Source organism: Tachyglossus aculeatus, chromosome 18, assembly GCF_015852505.1.
Source record: "Tachyglossus aculeatus isolate mTacAcu1 chromosome 18, mTacAcu1.pri, whole genome shotgun sequence".
NCBI classification, from domain to species: Eukaryota; Metazoa; Chordata; class Mammalia; order Monotremata; family Tachyglossidae; genus Tachyglossus; species Tachyglossus aculeatus.
In genome coordinates this window covers 39,806,529-39,820,348 of record NC_052083.1, presented here as the reverse complement: position 1 = coordinate 39,820,348, position 13,820 = coordinate 39,806,529, and the positions used below count along the sequence as shown (strand labels likewise).

The following is a 13,820-nucleotide window of genomic DNA, read 5'->3' as shown; positions in this document are numbered from 1 at the left end:
ATTGAGCGCTTACTGTGTGCAGAGCACTGTACTAAGCGCTTGGGAAGTCCAAGTTGGCAACGTCTAGAGACGGTCCCTACCCAACAGCGGGCTCACAGTCTAGAAGGGGGAGACAGACAACAAAACAAAACATATTAACAAAATAAAATAAATAGAATATGTACATATAAATAAATAGATGATAGATAGATAGATAGAGTAATGGCTCCTCTTACGACCCCGCTTGGCGTCCCGGAAGAGCCCCCCGCAACCATTAGCCCCGTACTAGATTGACTAAATTGATCACAGTCCCTGCCCCACATGGGTCTAACAGTCTTAATCACCATTTTACAGATGGGGGAACTGAGGCACTTACCCAAGGTCACTCAGCAGACAAGTGGCGGAGCCGGAATTAGAACCCAGGTCCGCCTGTGCTCTATCCACTAGGCCACACCGCGTCTCCTTCCTCTTCATCGTCCATCTGGGAGGCGATGGGTGGTAGGGTACTTAGTTAGCGGACCTTGGCAGCCTCGTTACCCTCCGTGTCTCCGACGGAGAACCTTTCACCCGGCCGGAGCTGCCTCCGAGGACCGGTGGACTCGCCTTCCTTAGGGCCAGCTGAAGGTCCACGGCGTTTGGCTGGTTCTCCGAGCGGTTCGAGTCATTTGAATGAGTTCTTGAGCGGGTGCCTCTGTTGGGCAGACATTAAGCGTAGGCGCCTCTGCGGAGTGATTCAAGGACTTTCGATGGTGCTCTCGGCCTGTTGAGTTAAAAGCGTTTCCTGGAGCGGCGGAATCTTGTCCGTATTCTGGGCCGTGGCCCCTGGAGAGGTGGCAGACAACAGAAGCAAGGGGCTGGACCGGTTGAACCTGCTGCCCAGCCCCTGCTCGCTCCCTTGGTGATAATAATAATGTTTTTAAGCGCTTACTATGTGTCGGGCAACGCACTAAGTGCTGGGGAAGATAAAAGCAAATCAGGCCATACAGAGTCCCTGTCCCAGATGGGTCTCACAGTCTTCAACTCCATTTTACAGATGAGAGGACACTTACTCTCCCTCCACTTCAAAGCCTTATTATGATCATCATCATCATCAATGGTATTTATTGAGCGCTTACTATGTGCAGAGCAATGTACTAAGCGCTTGGGAAGTACAAATTGGCAACATATAGAGACAGTCCCTACCCTACAGTGGGCTCACAGTCTAAAAGGGGATGGCATTTATTAAGCGCTTACTATGTGCAAAGCACTGTTCTAAACACTGGGGAGGTTTCAAGATGATAAGGTTGTCCCATGGGAGGCTCACAGTCTTAATCCCCATTTTCCAGATGAGGTAACTGAGGCACAGAGACTTGCCCAAAGTCACACAGCTGACAATTGGCAGAGCCGGAATCTGAACCCATGACCTCTGACTCCAAAGCCCGGGCTCTTTCCACTGAGCCACGCTGCTTCTTGAAGGCACACCTCTTCCATGAGGCCTTCCCAGACTAAGCCCCCCTTTTCCTCTTCTCCCGCTCCCTTCTATGTCACCCTGACTCGCTCCCTTTGTTTTTCTCCCCTCCCAGCCCCACTGCACTTATGTACTTATCTGTAATTCATTTATTTGCATTGATGTCTGTTTCCCCCCAGCCCCAGACTGTAAGCTCGCTGTGGACAGGGAATGTGTCTGCTGTTATACTTTTCCAAGCACTGAGTACAGTGCTCTGCACACAGTAGGCGGTCAATAAATATTATCGACTGACCGACATATCCACGCATCCACACCTGCCCGGGGCCCTAGCTGAGGGCAGATTGAAGGCTGCCCTGGTCCTAATAATAATAATAATGATGGCATTTGTTAAGCGCTTACTATGTGCAAAGCACTGTTCTAAGCGCTGGTCCTAGCTCCCGTAATAATAATAATAATAATAATAATAATAATAATGGCACGTGTTAAGCGCTTACTATGTGCAAAGCACTGTTCTAAGAGCTGGGGAGGTTACAAGGTGATCCGGTTGTCTCACGGGGGGCTCCCAGTCTTAATCCTCATTTTACAGATGAGGTAACTGAGGCACAGAGAAGTGAAGTGACTTGCCCAAAGTCACACAGCTGACAGTTGGCAGAGCCTGGATTTGAACCCGTGACCTCTGACTCCAAAGCCCGTGCTCTTTCCACTGAGCCACGCTGCTCAGTACATATTTATTACTCTATTTATCTATTTATTTATTTTACTTGTACATATCTATTCTATTTATTTTATTTTGTTAGTATGTTTGGTTTTGTTCTCTGTCTCCCCCTTTTAGACTGTGAGCCCACTGTTGGGTTGGGACTGTCTCTATATGTTGCCAATTTGGACTTCCCAAGCGCTTAGTACAGTGCTCTGCACATAGTAAGCGCTCAATAAATACGATTGATGAGGATGATGATGCTGTCTCCCGTAGCCCTGGGCCATGTCATCGCCCACCGCTCGAGTCCGCGGTCACCTCAGTGCGGCCCACAGTGACCGACCCCGCGAATGACCTTCCAGGATGCTGCGGCTTCTTGCCACTGCCAGGCCCTGGGGGCCGGGTGTTGGTGGTTAACACTGGGCTGGGGTTTTCCCACCATGACTCCAGGTCCAGGCTCGTGCCCTCACCCTGCTCCAGTGGCTGGGGCAGCTCCGGGGGCACCGCCCGCCCCGGGCACCCGAGTCGGCGGGAACAATAGGTGATTAAACGCAGTGCTGATTCAGCCCTCGCTCCAACCAGGCACGGTGCCAAGCCCTGCGGTAGGTCAGGACACCGCCTCCGGCCCCCATGGGGGAAAGAGAGAGAGCCTGGATCTTCTCGCGGGTCACAGAGGAGGAGGCCGAGGCCCAGGCCCGGGAGAGGCTTGGGGACTTGTCCCGGGCCACACGGCTTCAGGTGAGCGGCCAACCCGTGCCCAGAACCTGGGTCTTTCGACTCTCAGCCCCGAGCTGTGCCACCAGCCCATGCTGCCCGTCCGCTGCCTTCCCCGTGGCCTGGGTTAAGGAGCGCCCACAGCAAACGCACCCCCTCAGCCGACCGTAGTTGGTGCCTGGGACCACTGTCTTCTGCAGGGGACAATTCCGAGTCCAGAGTGGCTGTGGCGGGGATACCTGCTAATCCTGCTAATCTCCTCACCGTACCTTGTTCTCGCCTGTCCCGCCATCGACCCCCGGCCCACGTCATCCCCCGGGCCCGGAATGCCCTCCCTCTGCCCATCCACCAAGCTAGCTCTCTTCCTCCCTTCAAGGCCCTACTGAGAGCTCACCTCCTCCAGGAGGCCTTCCCAGACTGAGCCCCTTCCTTCCTCTCCCCCTCGTCCCCCTCTCCATCCCCCCCATCTTACCTCCTTCCCTTCCCCACAGCACCTGTATATATGTATATATGTTCGTACATATTTATTACTCTATTTATTTTACTTGTACATATCTATTCTATTTTGTAGTATGTTTGGTTTTGTCTCCCCCTTTTAGACTGTGAGCCCACTGTTGGGTAGGGACTGTATCTGTTGCCAATTTGTACTTCCCAAGCGATTAGTACAGTGCTCTGCACACAGTAAGCGCTCAATAAATACGATTGATGATGATGATACCGGATCTCGAGGCCGGCGGAGCGTTCGATCTCGCTCTTCACGTCGCCTCTGGCCACCTTCCGGGCCTGCTGTTATCCTGGAGGTGCCTACAGGGAAGCCAGGGTGCTGTCAGGGCAGCTTGGGTGCCTCCAGATGGATCTCCTTCCTGCGCCCCTTCTCCGCACCCCCCGGCGCTCTCACATGCCTGTCTCCCGTAGCCTTGGGCCATGTCATCGCCCACCGCTTGAGTCCGCGGTCACCTCAGTGTGGCCCACAGTGACTGACCCCGCAAATGACCTTCCAGGATAACGCGGCTTCTTGCCACTGCCAGGCCCTGGGGGCCGGGTGTTGGTGGCTAACACTGGGCTGGGGTTTTTCCACCATTACTCCAGGTCCAGGCCCGTGCCCTCACTCTGGCCCAGTGGCTGGGGGCAGCTCCGGGGGCACCGCCCGCCCCGGGCACCCGAGTCGGAGGGAACAATAGGTGATTAAACCTCGCTCTTCACGTCGCCTCTGGCCACCTTCCGGGCCTGCTGTTATCCTGGAGGTGCCTACAGGGAAGCCAGGGTGCTGTCAGGGCAGCTTGGGTGCCTCCAGATGGATCTCCTTCCTGCGCCCCTTCTCCGCACCCCCCGGCGCTCTCACATGCCTGTCTCCCGTAGCTCTCACATGCCCCCCAGCTGGTCCAGAGAAGCAGTTTGGCCTAGAGCATAGAGCGAAGGCCTGGGGGCCAGAAGAACCTAGTTCCGCCACTTATCTGCTGTGTGACCTTGGCCCAGTACTCCACTCCTTTGGGCCTCAGTGACCTCATCTGTAAAATGGGGATTAAGACTATGAGCCCCATGTGGGACAGGGACTGTGTCCAACCTGATCAACTTGGATCTACCCTAGTGCTTAGAAGAGTGCCTGGCATATAGTAAGTGCAAAAACAAATACTGCAGTTACTGCCGTCGTTATTATTGTTATTATTATTGTTATTTACTGAGTGCTGCCTTGAAACGGGTCCTCCTCCTTCTCTGCTTCCCCTCTGCACCCCTTCCGCTCCCCCTCTATTCCCCTTTTGCTCTCCATCTGCTTCCCCTCTGTTCCCCCTTCCACTCCCCCGCCCCCACTCTCTGTCTTTCCATGTTCTCTTCCCTCCCTTCAGTGGGGAAAACCTCGTCTTTGAATATTCCAGGAGGAATAGACGCACAAGGTCAAAAAGGAAGATTGCTTCTTTTCCCTCCCCCCTTCCAAGCCCATCATAAATGCAGTGAACCTGCTGGAGAAGCAGCACGGCTTAGTGGAAAGAACATGGGCTTGAGAGTCAGAGGACGTGGGTTCTAATCCCGGCTTCACCGCTTGTCTGATGTGTGACCTTGGGCAAGCCACTTAACTTCTCTGTGCCTCAGTAACTTAACTTTTCTGTGCCTCAGTTACCTCATCTGTGAAATGGGGATTAAGACTGTGAGCCCCACATTCATTCATTCATTCAATCGTTTTTATTGAGCGCTTACTGTGTGCAGAGCACTGTACTAAGCACTTGGAAGTACAAGTCGGCAACACATAGAGACGGTCCCTACCCAACAGCAGGCTCACAGTCTCACAGCGGGCTCACATGGGACTACCTGATTACCGTGCACCTACCCCAGCGCTTAGAACAGTGCATGGCACATAGTAAGTGCTTAAAAGTACCATTATTATTATTATTACTGAAAGCTCTCTGAGGGCAGGGATCGGATCTACAAACTATTATATTCCCCCAGGTGCTCAGAACAGTGCCCTGCACACAGTTGACTGGAAGATCTTGAGTCCACAAAGCACGTCTCCTGACTTTGTTGTCCTCTTCCAAACGCTCAATCCAGTGCTCTGCACATAGTAGACTTTAAGATCCTTAAGGGCAGGGATCCCATCCATTGCTCTGTACCAGATTCTCCCCAGGGGACCACCTAACACACCTCTCCATCCCAGATTCTCCCTCCAGGGGTCCAGCATGGACCCCTTTTCCGTGAGTCCAACTAAACCCTCATTAAGTCTCCTAACGTCTGCGAAGCTTCCTTCATATAGGTCCAACCACAAATTTGTCCAAACCCATTTCAGAGAAGCAGGTGGGAAAGGCAGAGGTAATTTCCAATCAATCAGTCAATCAGTGGTATTTATTGAGCACTTCCCGAGTGCAGAGCACTATCCTAAGCGCTTGGGAGACTACCCTATAACAGACAGTCAGTCAATCTTATTTACTGAGCCCTTACTATGTGTAGAACACTGTACTAAACGCTTGGGAGAGTACATTATACCAAAGTTGGAGGACATGCTCCCTGCCCATAACAAACTAGAGGGACAATCTCTAAGAACCTGAGAAAAGCAGCATGGCCGAGTGGTTATAGCGTGCACTTGGGAGTCAGAGGACCCGGGGTTCTAATCCAGGCTCTGCCGTTTGTCTGTTTTATGACTTTGGGCAAGTCAATTCACTCCTCTGGGCCTCAGTTACCTCATCCGTAAAACGGGAATTAAGACTGTGAGCCCTCTGTGAGACCGGGACTGTGTCCAATCCGAGTACCTTGTATTTACCCCAGTGCTTAGTACGGCGCCTGACACATAGTAAGCACTTAACAAATACCAGAAAAAAAACAAAACCACTGAGGTTCCGAAGGAGAAAAATTGAAGGCAAAACATGTCCTTTTAAAAAGACCACTACTTCTTCACCTCTCTCTTTTGAACAGAAAAGTAAATCAGAGGACGTAAAAGAGGTCAGAAAGCAGCCCCTCACCGCACACAAAGAAGTGGCTTTCAGCGTTACAGGTTCTCGCTCTCTGTGTGCTCGACGGAAGGATGGGCTAGAGGTCATCAAATATTCATCACCCAATCAATGGTTGGTTGTTGCTTAATAGGCCCTGATCCATTTCAAGGAAAAATGATGGCGCTTGGTTTCTTGGGGCATGGATTCCTGTACATCGAGATAAAAATATGCCCCTCTTAAATATCGCTCGGTAACCGTCCTGACCCGTAACGGACCCGTCTTTCCTAACAAGAAGATTTCTCCGTTCAAGGCCCTGACATGTTATGTTGCCAACTTGTACTTCCCAAGCGCTTAGTACAGTGCTCTGCACACAGTAAGCGCTCAATAAATACGATTGATTGATTGATTGATTGATTGACATTCCATTGGAAACTATTCTGGCAAAGCCTTCACAGGAGGGCCGTGCTGGGCCAGAAAGAGGTTACTGGATACCCCGGGAGGGATGGAGGAGGGTGTGTGTGTGTGTTTAAATCCATCAGGGAACCGAAGCATTTTTGGGGGAGACTCAGTTGCTCCCCTACTATCACTGCCCTGGTTCCCCAGCCCTGTCTCCACCTCTCCGTAGCAGACCGGCGAGGCCGGGGGACTGGGTTGGGGTGAAGAGAGGGCGGATGGCGAGGCTCTTAAACAGTAATAATAATCGTGGTATTTGTTAAGCGCTTACTATGAGCCAGACACTGTACTAAGCTGTGGGGTGGATCCAAGCAAATTGGGTCCAACGCAGTCCCTGTCCCACGTGGGGCTCACAGTCTCAATCCCCATTTTCCAGATGAGGGAACTGGGGCCCAGAGAAGTTAAGTGACTTGCCAAAGGTCAAACAGCTGACAAGTGACGGGAGCCGGGGCAGGATTTGGGGGGAGTACTCCAGCCCTTAGAACAGTGCTTGGCGCATAGTACGCACTAAACAAATCCCGTCATCTTCGTCATCTTCATGGGGCTTCTTGAAAGACGGTGGCTGGGTCCAGGGGAGAGTCGTTGCCTGGTTCAGTTGCCTCCCCCCGCCTCTCGGAGCCCACAGCAGGTCCATTCAGCATTGGAGGAGTCCCAGGCCTTTGGGGTTGGGCTGTTGGGTCCTGCCCTCCCTGCCATTTTCACGCGCACCCCCCCCAGCCCCCTGGTAGTGCCCAAGTCGATGGCCTTCGCCCTCCTGGCCACCCCTCCCCACCCCCCCAACCCTGCCCCCCGGCCGTTGTGGACAGGGAATGTGTCTGTTTATTTTTATAGCCACTTTTTTGCTGTGTGACCTTGGGCAAGTCACTTCACCTCTCTGTGCCTCAGTGCCCTCTCCGGTAATATGGGGCTTAAAACTATGAGGCCCATGTGGGACATGGGCCGTGTCCAACCTGATTACTTTGTATCTTCCCCAGGGCTCAATACGGTGCCTGGCACATTGTAAACGCTAAACAAATGCCACAATTATTATTAGCGAACAATCAATCAATCAATCAATCGTATTTATTGAGTGCTTACTATGTGCAGAGCACTATACTAAGTGCTTAGGAAGTACAAGTCGGCAACACATAGAGACAGTCCCTACCTAACAGTGGGCTAAGTGCTCAAAGCCACTGTGCTAGTGCTCTAGTGATCGCGTGCACAGTGCCCTGTTGTGAGCACTCTAGTGATCAAGTGCTCATTGCCTTCATGCCGGTGCTCTTTTGATTGAGTTCCCGATGCCCTGGTTTGAGCACTCTAGTGCTCTAACACAGCCAGGCATCCCCCATCGCCTCCGTTTTTTACCCGACTTGCAGAGGACACGATGACGTTGTCAAGTCAGGAGGGATGCCACCTGCCCACGCAGCATCCTGGGATGGACGGAGCGGGAAGAGGGCTGGGCCCAAGGGTGATGCTGAAGGCCGGAACAGCCCGTCTGCCCGCTGCAGGCGATCAAGCCGGATTCCCCGCGGTCTTTGAGTCTCTGCGTTGACTTCACCACAGGCCACAGGCTCCATCCCACCTAGCGCCTCTGACCCCCCACCGGTCTTTCTCCCCTAGGTAACTTGGGCCGGGTGGACCACGTCTCCGAGTTCGAGTACGACCTGTTCATCCGTCCCGACACGTGCAACCCACGCTTCCGCGTCTGGTTCAACTTCACCGTGGAGAACGTGAAGGTGGCCCAGGTGAAGCGGGACTGTCCGGGTGGAAGGAGAGGAGGAGGCGGAGGGGGAGGAAGAGGAAGAACTCTCTGGTCCAGAGGACTGTCGCCCTCCTGGCCGTGCGACCGGGCCTCGGGGGCAGGCATCTCTGCCAGAAGGGCCAGGTTGCCTTTATGTGATGTCAAAGCGGTCGTGCCCAGGGGCACATTGAAGGCTCTGCTGCTCGGGGGCTGTTAACTGGAATAGCAGCAGCAAGATACGAACCGATGGCTGGAGGAAAAGTATGCACGGATCCGGGTCCAGGCATCTATGGGCTTGCTAAGTGACTGCCCGGGGGGAAAGAGATTGTGTTGGGAGTTGGCCCTGGGTGCCGATGGGCTTGCTGAGCATCACCAGGCGCGGGACCTGGCCCTGAGATGAGCTGTCGGCCGAGTTGGGGGGTCAGAGGCTGGCCCAGTTCTCAAATAACAATAATAATAATAATAATAATAATAATGGCATTTATTAAGAGCTATGTGCAAAGCACTATTCTAAGCGCTGGGGAGGTTACAAAGTGATCAGGTTGTCCCACGGGGGGCTCACAGTCTTCATCCCCATTTTACAGATGAGGGAACTGAGGCACGGAGAAGTGAAGTGATTTGCCCAAAGTCACACAGCTGCCTAGTGGAGGAGCTGGGATTTGAACCCATGCCCTCTGACTCCAAAGCCCGGGCTCTTTCCACTGAGCCACGCTGCCTCTCTGGTGATCGTTATTCACCTAGTCACAGGTCTCTGGGCATCCGAGGCCCCAGCCGCGCAAGTTCGGGCATCCACTCGGTTGGTCAATAGATCGTATTTATTGAGCACTTACCATTTGTAGAGCAATGAACTAAACACTTGAGAGAATACAATGTAACGGCAAACAGACACATTCTCTGCCCTCAGCGAGCTCACGGTCTAAAGGGGGCTACAGACGTTAATGGAAATAAATAAATTACAGATATGGACGTAAGTGCTGTGGGGCGGGGAGGGGGCATAAATAAAGGGAGCAAGTCAGGGCCACTCAGAAGGGAGTGGGAGAAGAAGAAAGGAGGGCTTAGTCAGGGAAGGCCTCAATAATAATAATAATAATAATGGTATTTATTAAGCACTTACTATGTGCAAAGCACTGGTCAGGTTACAAGGTGATCAGGTTGGCCCACGGGGGGCTCACAGTCTTAATCCCCATTTTACAGATGAGGTAACTGCGGCACAGAGAAGTGAAGTGACTTGCCTAAAGTCACACAGTGACAATCAGCAGAGCCGGGATTTGAACCCAAGACCGCTGACTTCAAAGCCCGTGCTCTTTCCACTGAGCCACACTGCTTCTCTTGGAGGAGATGTGCCTTCAAAAAGGCTTTGAAGGTGGAGGAGAGCCATTGTCTTTAGGATATGAGGAGGGAGGGGGTTCCCGGCCAGAGGCAGGACATGGGCGAGGGCCTGCCAGTGAGATAGTTGAGATGGAGGTACAGTGAGAAGGTTGGCATAAGAGGAGCAAAGTTTGCGGGCTGGGTTGGAGTAGAACCTTCCATAAGCCAAGGGGTCTGGTGGGCGGCCCCAGGACCCGAACGACCCAAGGTCGTTCTCGCCACCCGGCCAGACCCACGTAGTCCATGTGTGGACCCTGGCCGGGTCCATACATGGACCATACTTCATGCTGCTCCATACTTCATGCTGCTGCCCAGATTATCTTTGTCCAGAAACGCTCTGGGCATATTGCTCCCCTCCTCAAAAATCTCCAGTGGCTACCAATCAATCTGCGCATCAGGCAGAAACTCCTCACCCTCGGCCTCAAGGCTGTCCATCCCTTCGTCCCCTCCTACCTCACCTCCCTTCTCTCCTTCTCCAGCCCAGGCCGCACCCTCCGCTCCTCCACCGCTAATCTCCTCACCGTACCTCGTTCTCGCCTGTCCCGCCATCAACCCCCGGCCCACATCATCCCCCGGGCCCAGAGTGCCCTCCCTCTGCCCATCCGCCAAGCTCGCTCTCTTCCTCCCTTCAAGGCCCTACTGAGAGCTCACCTCCTCCAGGAGGCCTTCCCAGACTGAGCCCCTTCCTTCCTCTCCCCCTCGTCCCCCTCTCCATCCCCCCCCATCTTACCTCCTTCCCTTCCCCACAGCACCTGTATATATGTATATATGTTTGTACATATTTATTACTCTATTTATTTATTTTACTTGTACATATCTATTCTATTTATTTTATTTTGTTAGTATGTTTGGTTTTGTTCTGTCTCCCCCTTTTAGACTGTGAGCCCACTGCTGGGTAGGGACTGTCTCTATATGTTACCAACTTGTACTTCTCAAGTGCTTAATACAGTGCTCTGCACACAGTAAGCACTCAATAAATACGATTGATGATGATGATGATGACCCTGCCAGAGCTCGGCCCTCTGGCTAGCAGGACAGCCGAGGCCCCGGGTCCCATGTCTGTCCCGGGGAGTTGCCGGGCAGTACCCCCCAACCTAGACCATTCGGCAGTCACTGGCCGCGCACGGACAGGTGTAGGGAGGATGCGCCAGCTCCTCACCGGAGAACCTGGCCCCCTCCAGGAAGCCTTCTCTGATCACTCATCATCATCATCATCATCAATCGTATTTATTGAGCGCTTACTATGTGCAGAGCACTGTACTAAGCGCTTGGGAAGTACAAATTGGCAACATATAGAGACAGTCCCTACCCAACAGTGGGCTCACAGTCTAAAAGGGGGAGACAGAGAACAAAACCAAACATACTAACAAAATAAAATAAATAGAATAGATATGTACAAGTAAAATAAATAAATAAATAAATAGAGTAATAAATATGTACAAACATATATACATATATACAGGTGCCGTGGGGAAGGGAAGGAGGTAAGATGGGGGGGACGGAGAGGGGGACGAGGAGGAGAGGAAGGAAGGGGCTCAATCTTCCCTCCCCACCCTGCCCCCCCCCCGAGAGTCCTTGCCAGCTCTTCCTCACTACCTGAGCACTTGGGCACACCCCACTATTGTTGCACGTATGTATGTGTATGTTTAAATTCTGTTGCTTCTTCCTGCCTGTATTGATTTTAGCCTCTGCCTCCCCCACTAGATTGTAAACCTGTCGAGGGAAGGGATCGTGTCTACTAATTCTGTTGTTCTCACCGAAGCGCTCAGTCCACTGCTCTGCACGCGCTACTAGAAGCTCCTTGAGGGTAGGGATCCTGTCTACTGATTCTACTGTTTTCTCTTAGGCGCTCAGTCCAGTGTTCTGTACACAGTAGCCTCCTTGAGGGTGGGGAGCATGTCTACTAAGCTCAGACCGGTGCTGGGCCCACAGTAGGTGCTCCGTCAAAGGGATCCAGTGACCAATCAGAGTGGGAAATCGGAGGTGGAAGCATTTGCTCCGCCATCTCCCGCCTAGTGACCTCACTGGGTCCTCTGGCCGGCCCCATCCCTGGATCCCACCCTATTCCCATCACCAGGCCAAGAAAGGGACCGGAGCACGTCTCCGGGAAGCTGGGAGATCTGTGGACGAGATACAAGGTGGAGCGAGAGCTTCCCGGATATTGGCTTCCAAGAGGCTGGTGGCCCGACGGAGCCGTAAGGGTGAGGCGTGGATTGAAAACATTCATTCCCTTCCCATCATCTTTTCTCATCTCTCCAATTTCCTCCCTTCCGTGCCCGTCTTCTCGTCCGGGCCCCCACTGAGTTCTCGCCCGCAGCAGACAGGAGTGGGTGGTCGCCCCGGTGGGCCGCTCCATCAGACGGAGGAGGTCAGAGGCACGGGATCGGCCGCCGATCCTCCGGATTCCCGTTGCCGCTTCCAGTAGCGGCGGTGGGGAGAGGCAGGGGCTGGTCAACCCTCTCTCCCCAGCCCCTGGCTTCAGTCGGTTTCACACAGGAGGTTCAATTAGAGGGAATAATAACGATGGCATTTACTAAGCTCTTACTCTATGTACAAAGGACTGTGCTAAACGCTGGGGCGGTTACAGGGTTGATCAGGTTGTCCCACAGGGGGCTCACAGTCTTCATCCCCATTTTACAGGTGAGGTAACTGAGGCCCAGAGAAGTTAAGTGACTTGCCCAAAGTCACACAGCTGACAATTGGCAGAGCTGGGATTTGAACCCATGACCTTCCTCCCTTCAAGGCCCTACTGAGAGCTCACCTCCTCCAGGAGGCCTTCCCAGACTGAGCCCCTTCCCTCCTCTCCCCCTCATCCTCCTCTCCATCCCCCCCATCTTACCTCCCCCACAGCACCTGGATATATGGATATATGTTTGTACATATTTATTACTCTATTTATTTATTTAGTTTACTTGTACATATCTATTCTATTTATTTTATTTTGTTAGTATGTTGGGTTTTGTTCTCTGTCTCCCCCCTTTTAGACTCTGACCCCACTGTTGGGTAGGGACTGTCTCTATATGTTGCCAACTTGTACTTCCCAAGCGCTTAGTACAGTGCTCTGCACACAGTAAGCGCTCAATAAATACGATTGATTGATTGATTGATTAATTGATTGATTCAATGACCCCGGAATGAAGACCTCGCGCCTGGGACACTTGAGGGGAGGGGGCTGTCTCCCCACCCTGGAAACCTGATTTGCTTGTGTCCACACTAGCGCTTAGCACAGTGCCAGGCGCATAGTAAGCGCTTACCACCATTATTTTTGATGCCTGTTTACTAGCTTTGATGTCTGTCTCCCCACTTCTAGACTGTGAGCCCGTTGTTGGGCAGGGATTGCCTCCATTTGTTGCTGAATTGTGCTTTCCAAGCACTTAGTACAGTGTACTGCACACAGTAAGCACTCAATAAATATGATTGAATGAATGACTGAATGAAACGGAATGTGTGGGGGAGACAGGAGTTAATGGAAATAAGTAAATGGCAGATATGGACACAAGTGAAGCAGCGTGGCTCAGTGGAAACAGCACGGGCTTTGGAGTCTGAGGTCACGGGTTCAAATCACAGCTCCGACAATTGTCAGCTGTGTGACTTTGGGCAAGTCACTTAACTTCTCTGGGCCTCAGTTTCCTCATCTGTAAAATGGGGATTAAGACTGTGAGCCCCCCAGGGGGACAACCTGATCACCTTGTAACCTCCCCAGCGCTTAGAACAGTGCTTTGCACATAGTAAGTGCTTAATAAATGCCATTATTATTATTATTATTATTATTATTATTATTATTAAGTGCCGTGGGGCTTGGAGGGGTAGGTGGCATGGAGTGCCCACGGAGCCCCCTCCAGTGGCTTACTCTCCTCCATGGCGCCCTTCCTTGTTGGCCTCGCTCTCTCCCAGATGTAGATTTCCAAGTCAGTTTGGAATAAAGTCTCTGTTTGCTTTATTCGCCCCTCTTTTGTTCTCCAACCCCCACGAGGCCCAGCTCTCCCCGTGCCGGCTGGTGGATCTCCTTCCCTCCCTTAGTTAATTGCA

General features: G+C 52.5%; 1 protein-coding gene across 1 annotated transcript in view; it reads left to right on the top strand.

The window, feature by feature from the left end:
- The window catches only part of BEND5 (BEN domain containing 5), a 158,772-nt gene that overhangs the window by 26,641 nt on the left and 118,311 nt on the right, over nucleotides 1-13,820 (top strand). The window contains exon 3 of the mRNA XM_038760624.1: nucleotides 8,303-8,427. Within this exon, the coding sequence (XP_038616552.1) occupies nucleotides 8,303-8,427 (125 nt within the window). The remainder of the gene's footprint in view (nucleotides 1-8,302; nucleotides 8,428-13,820) is intronic.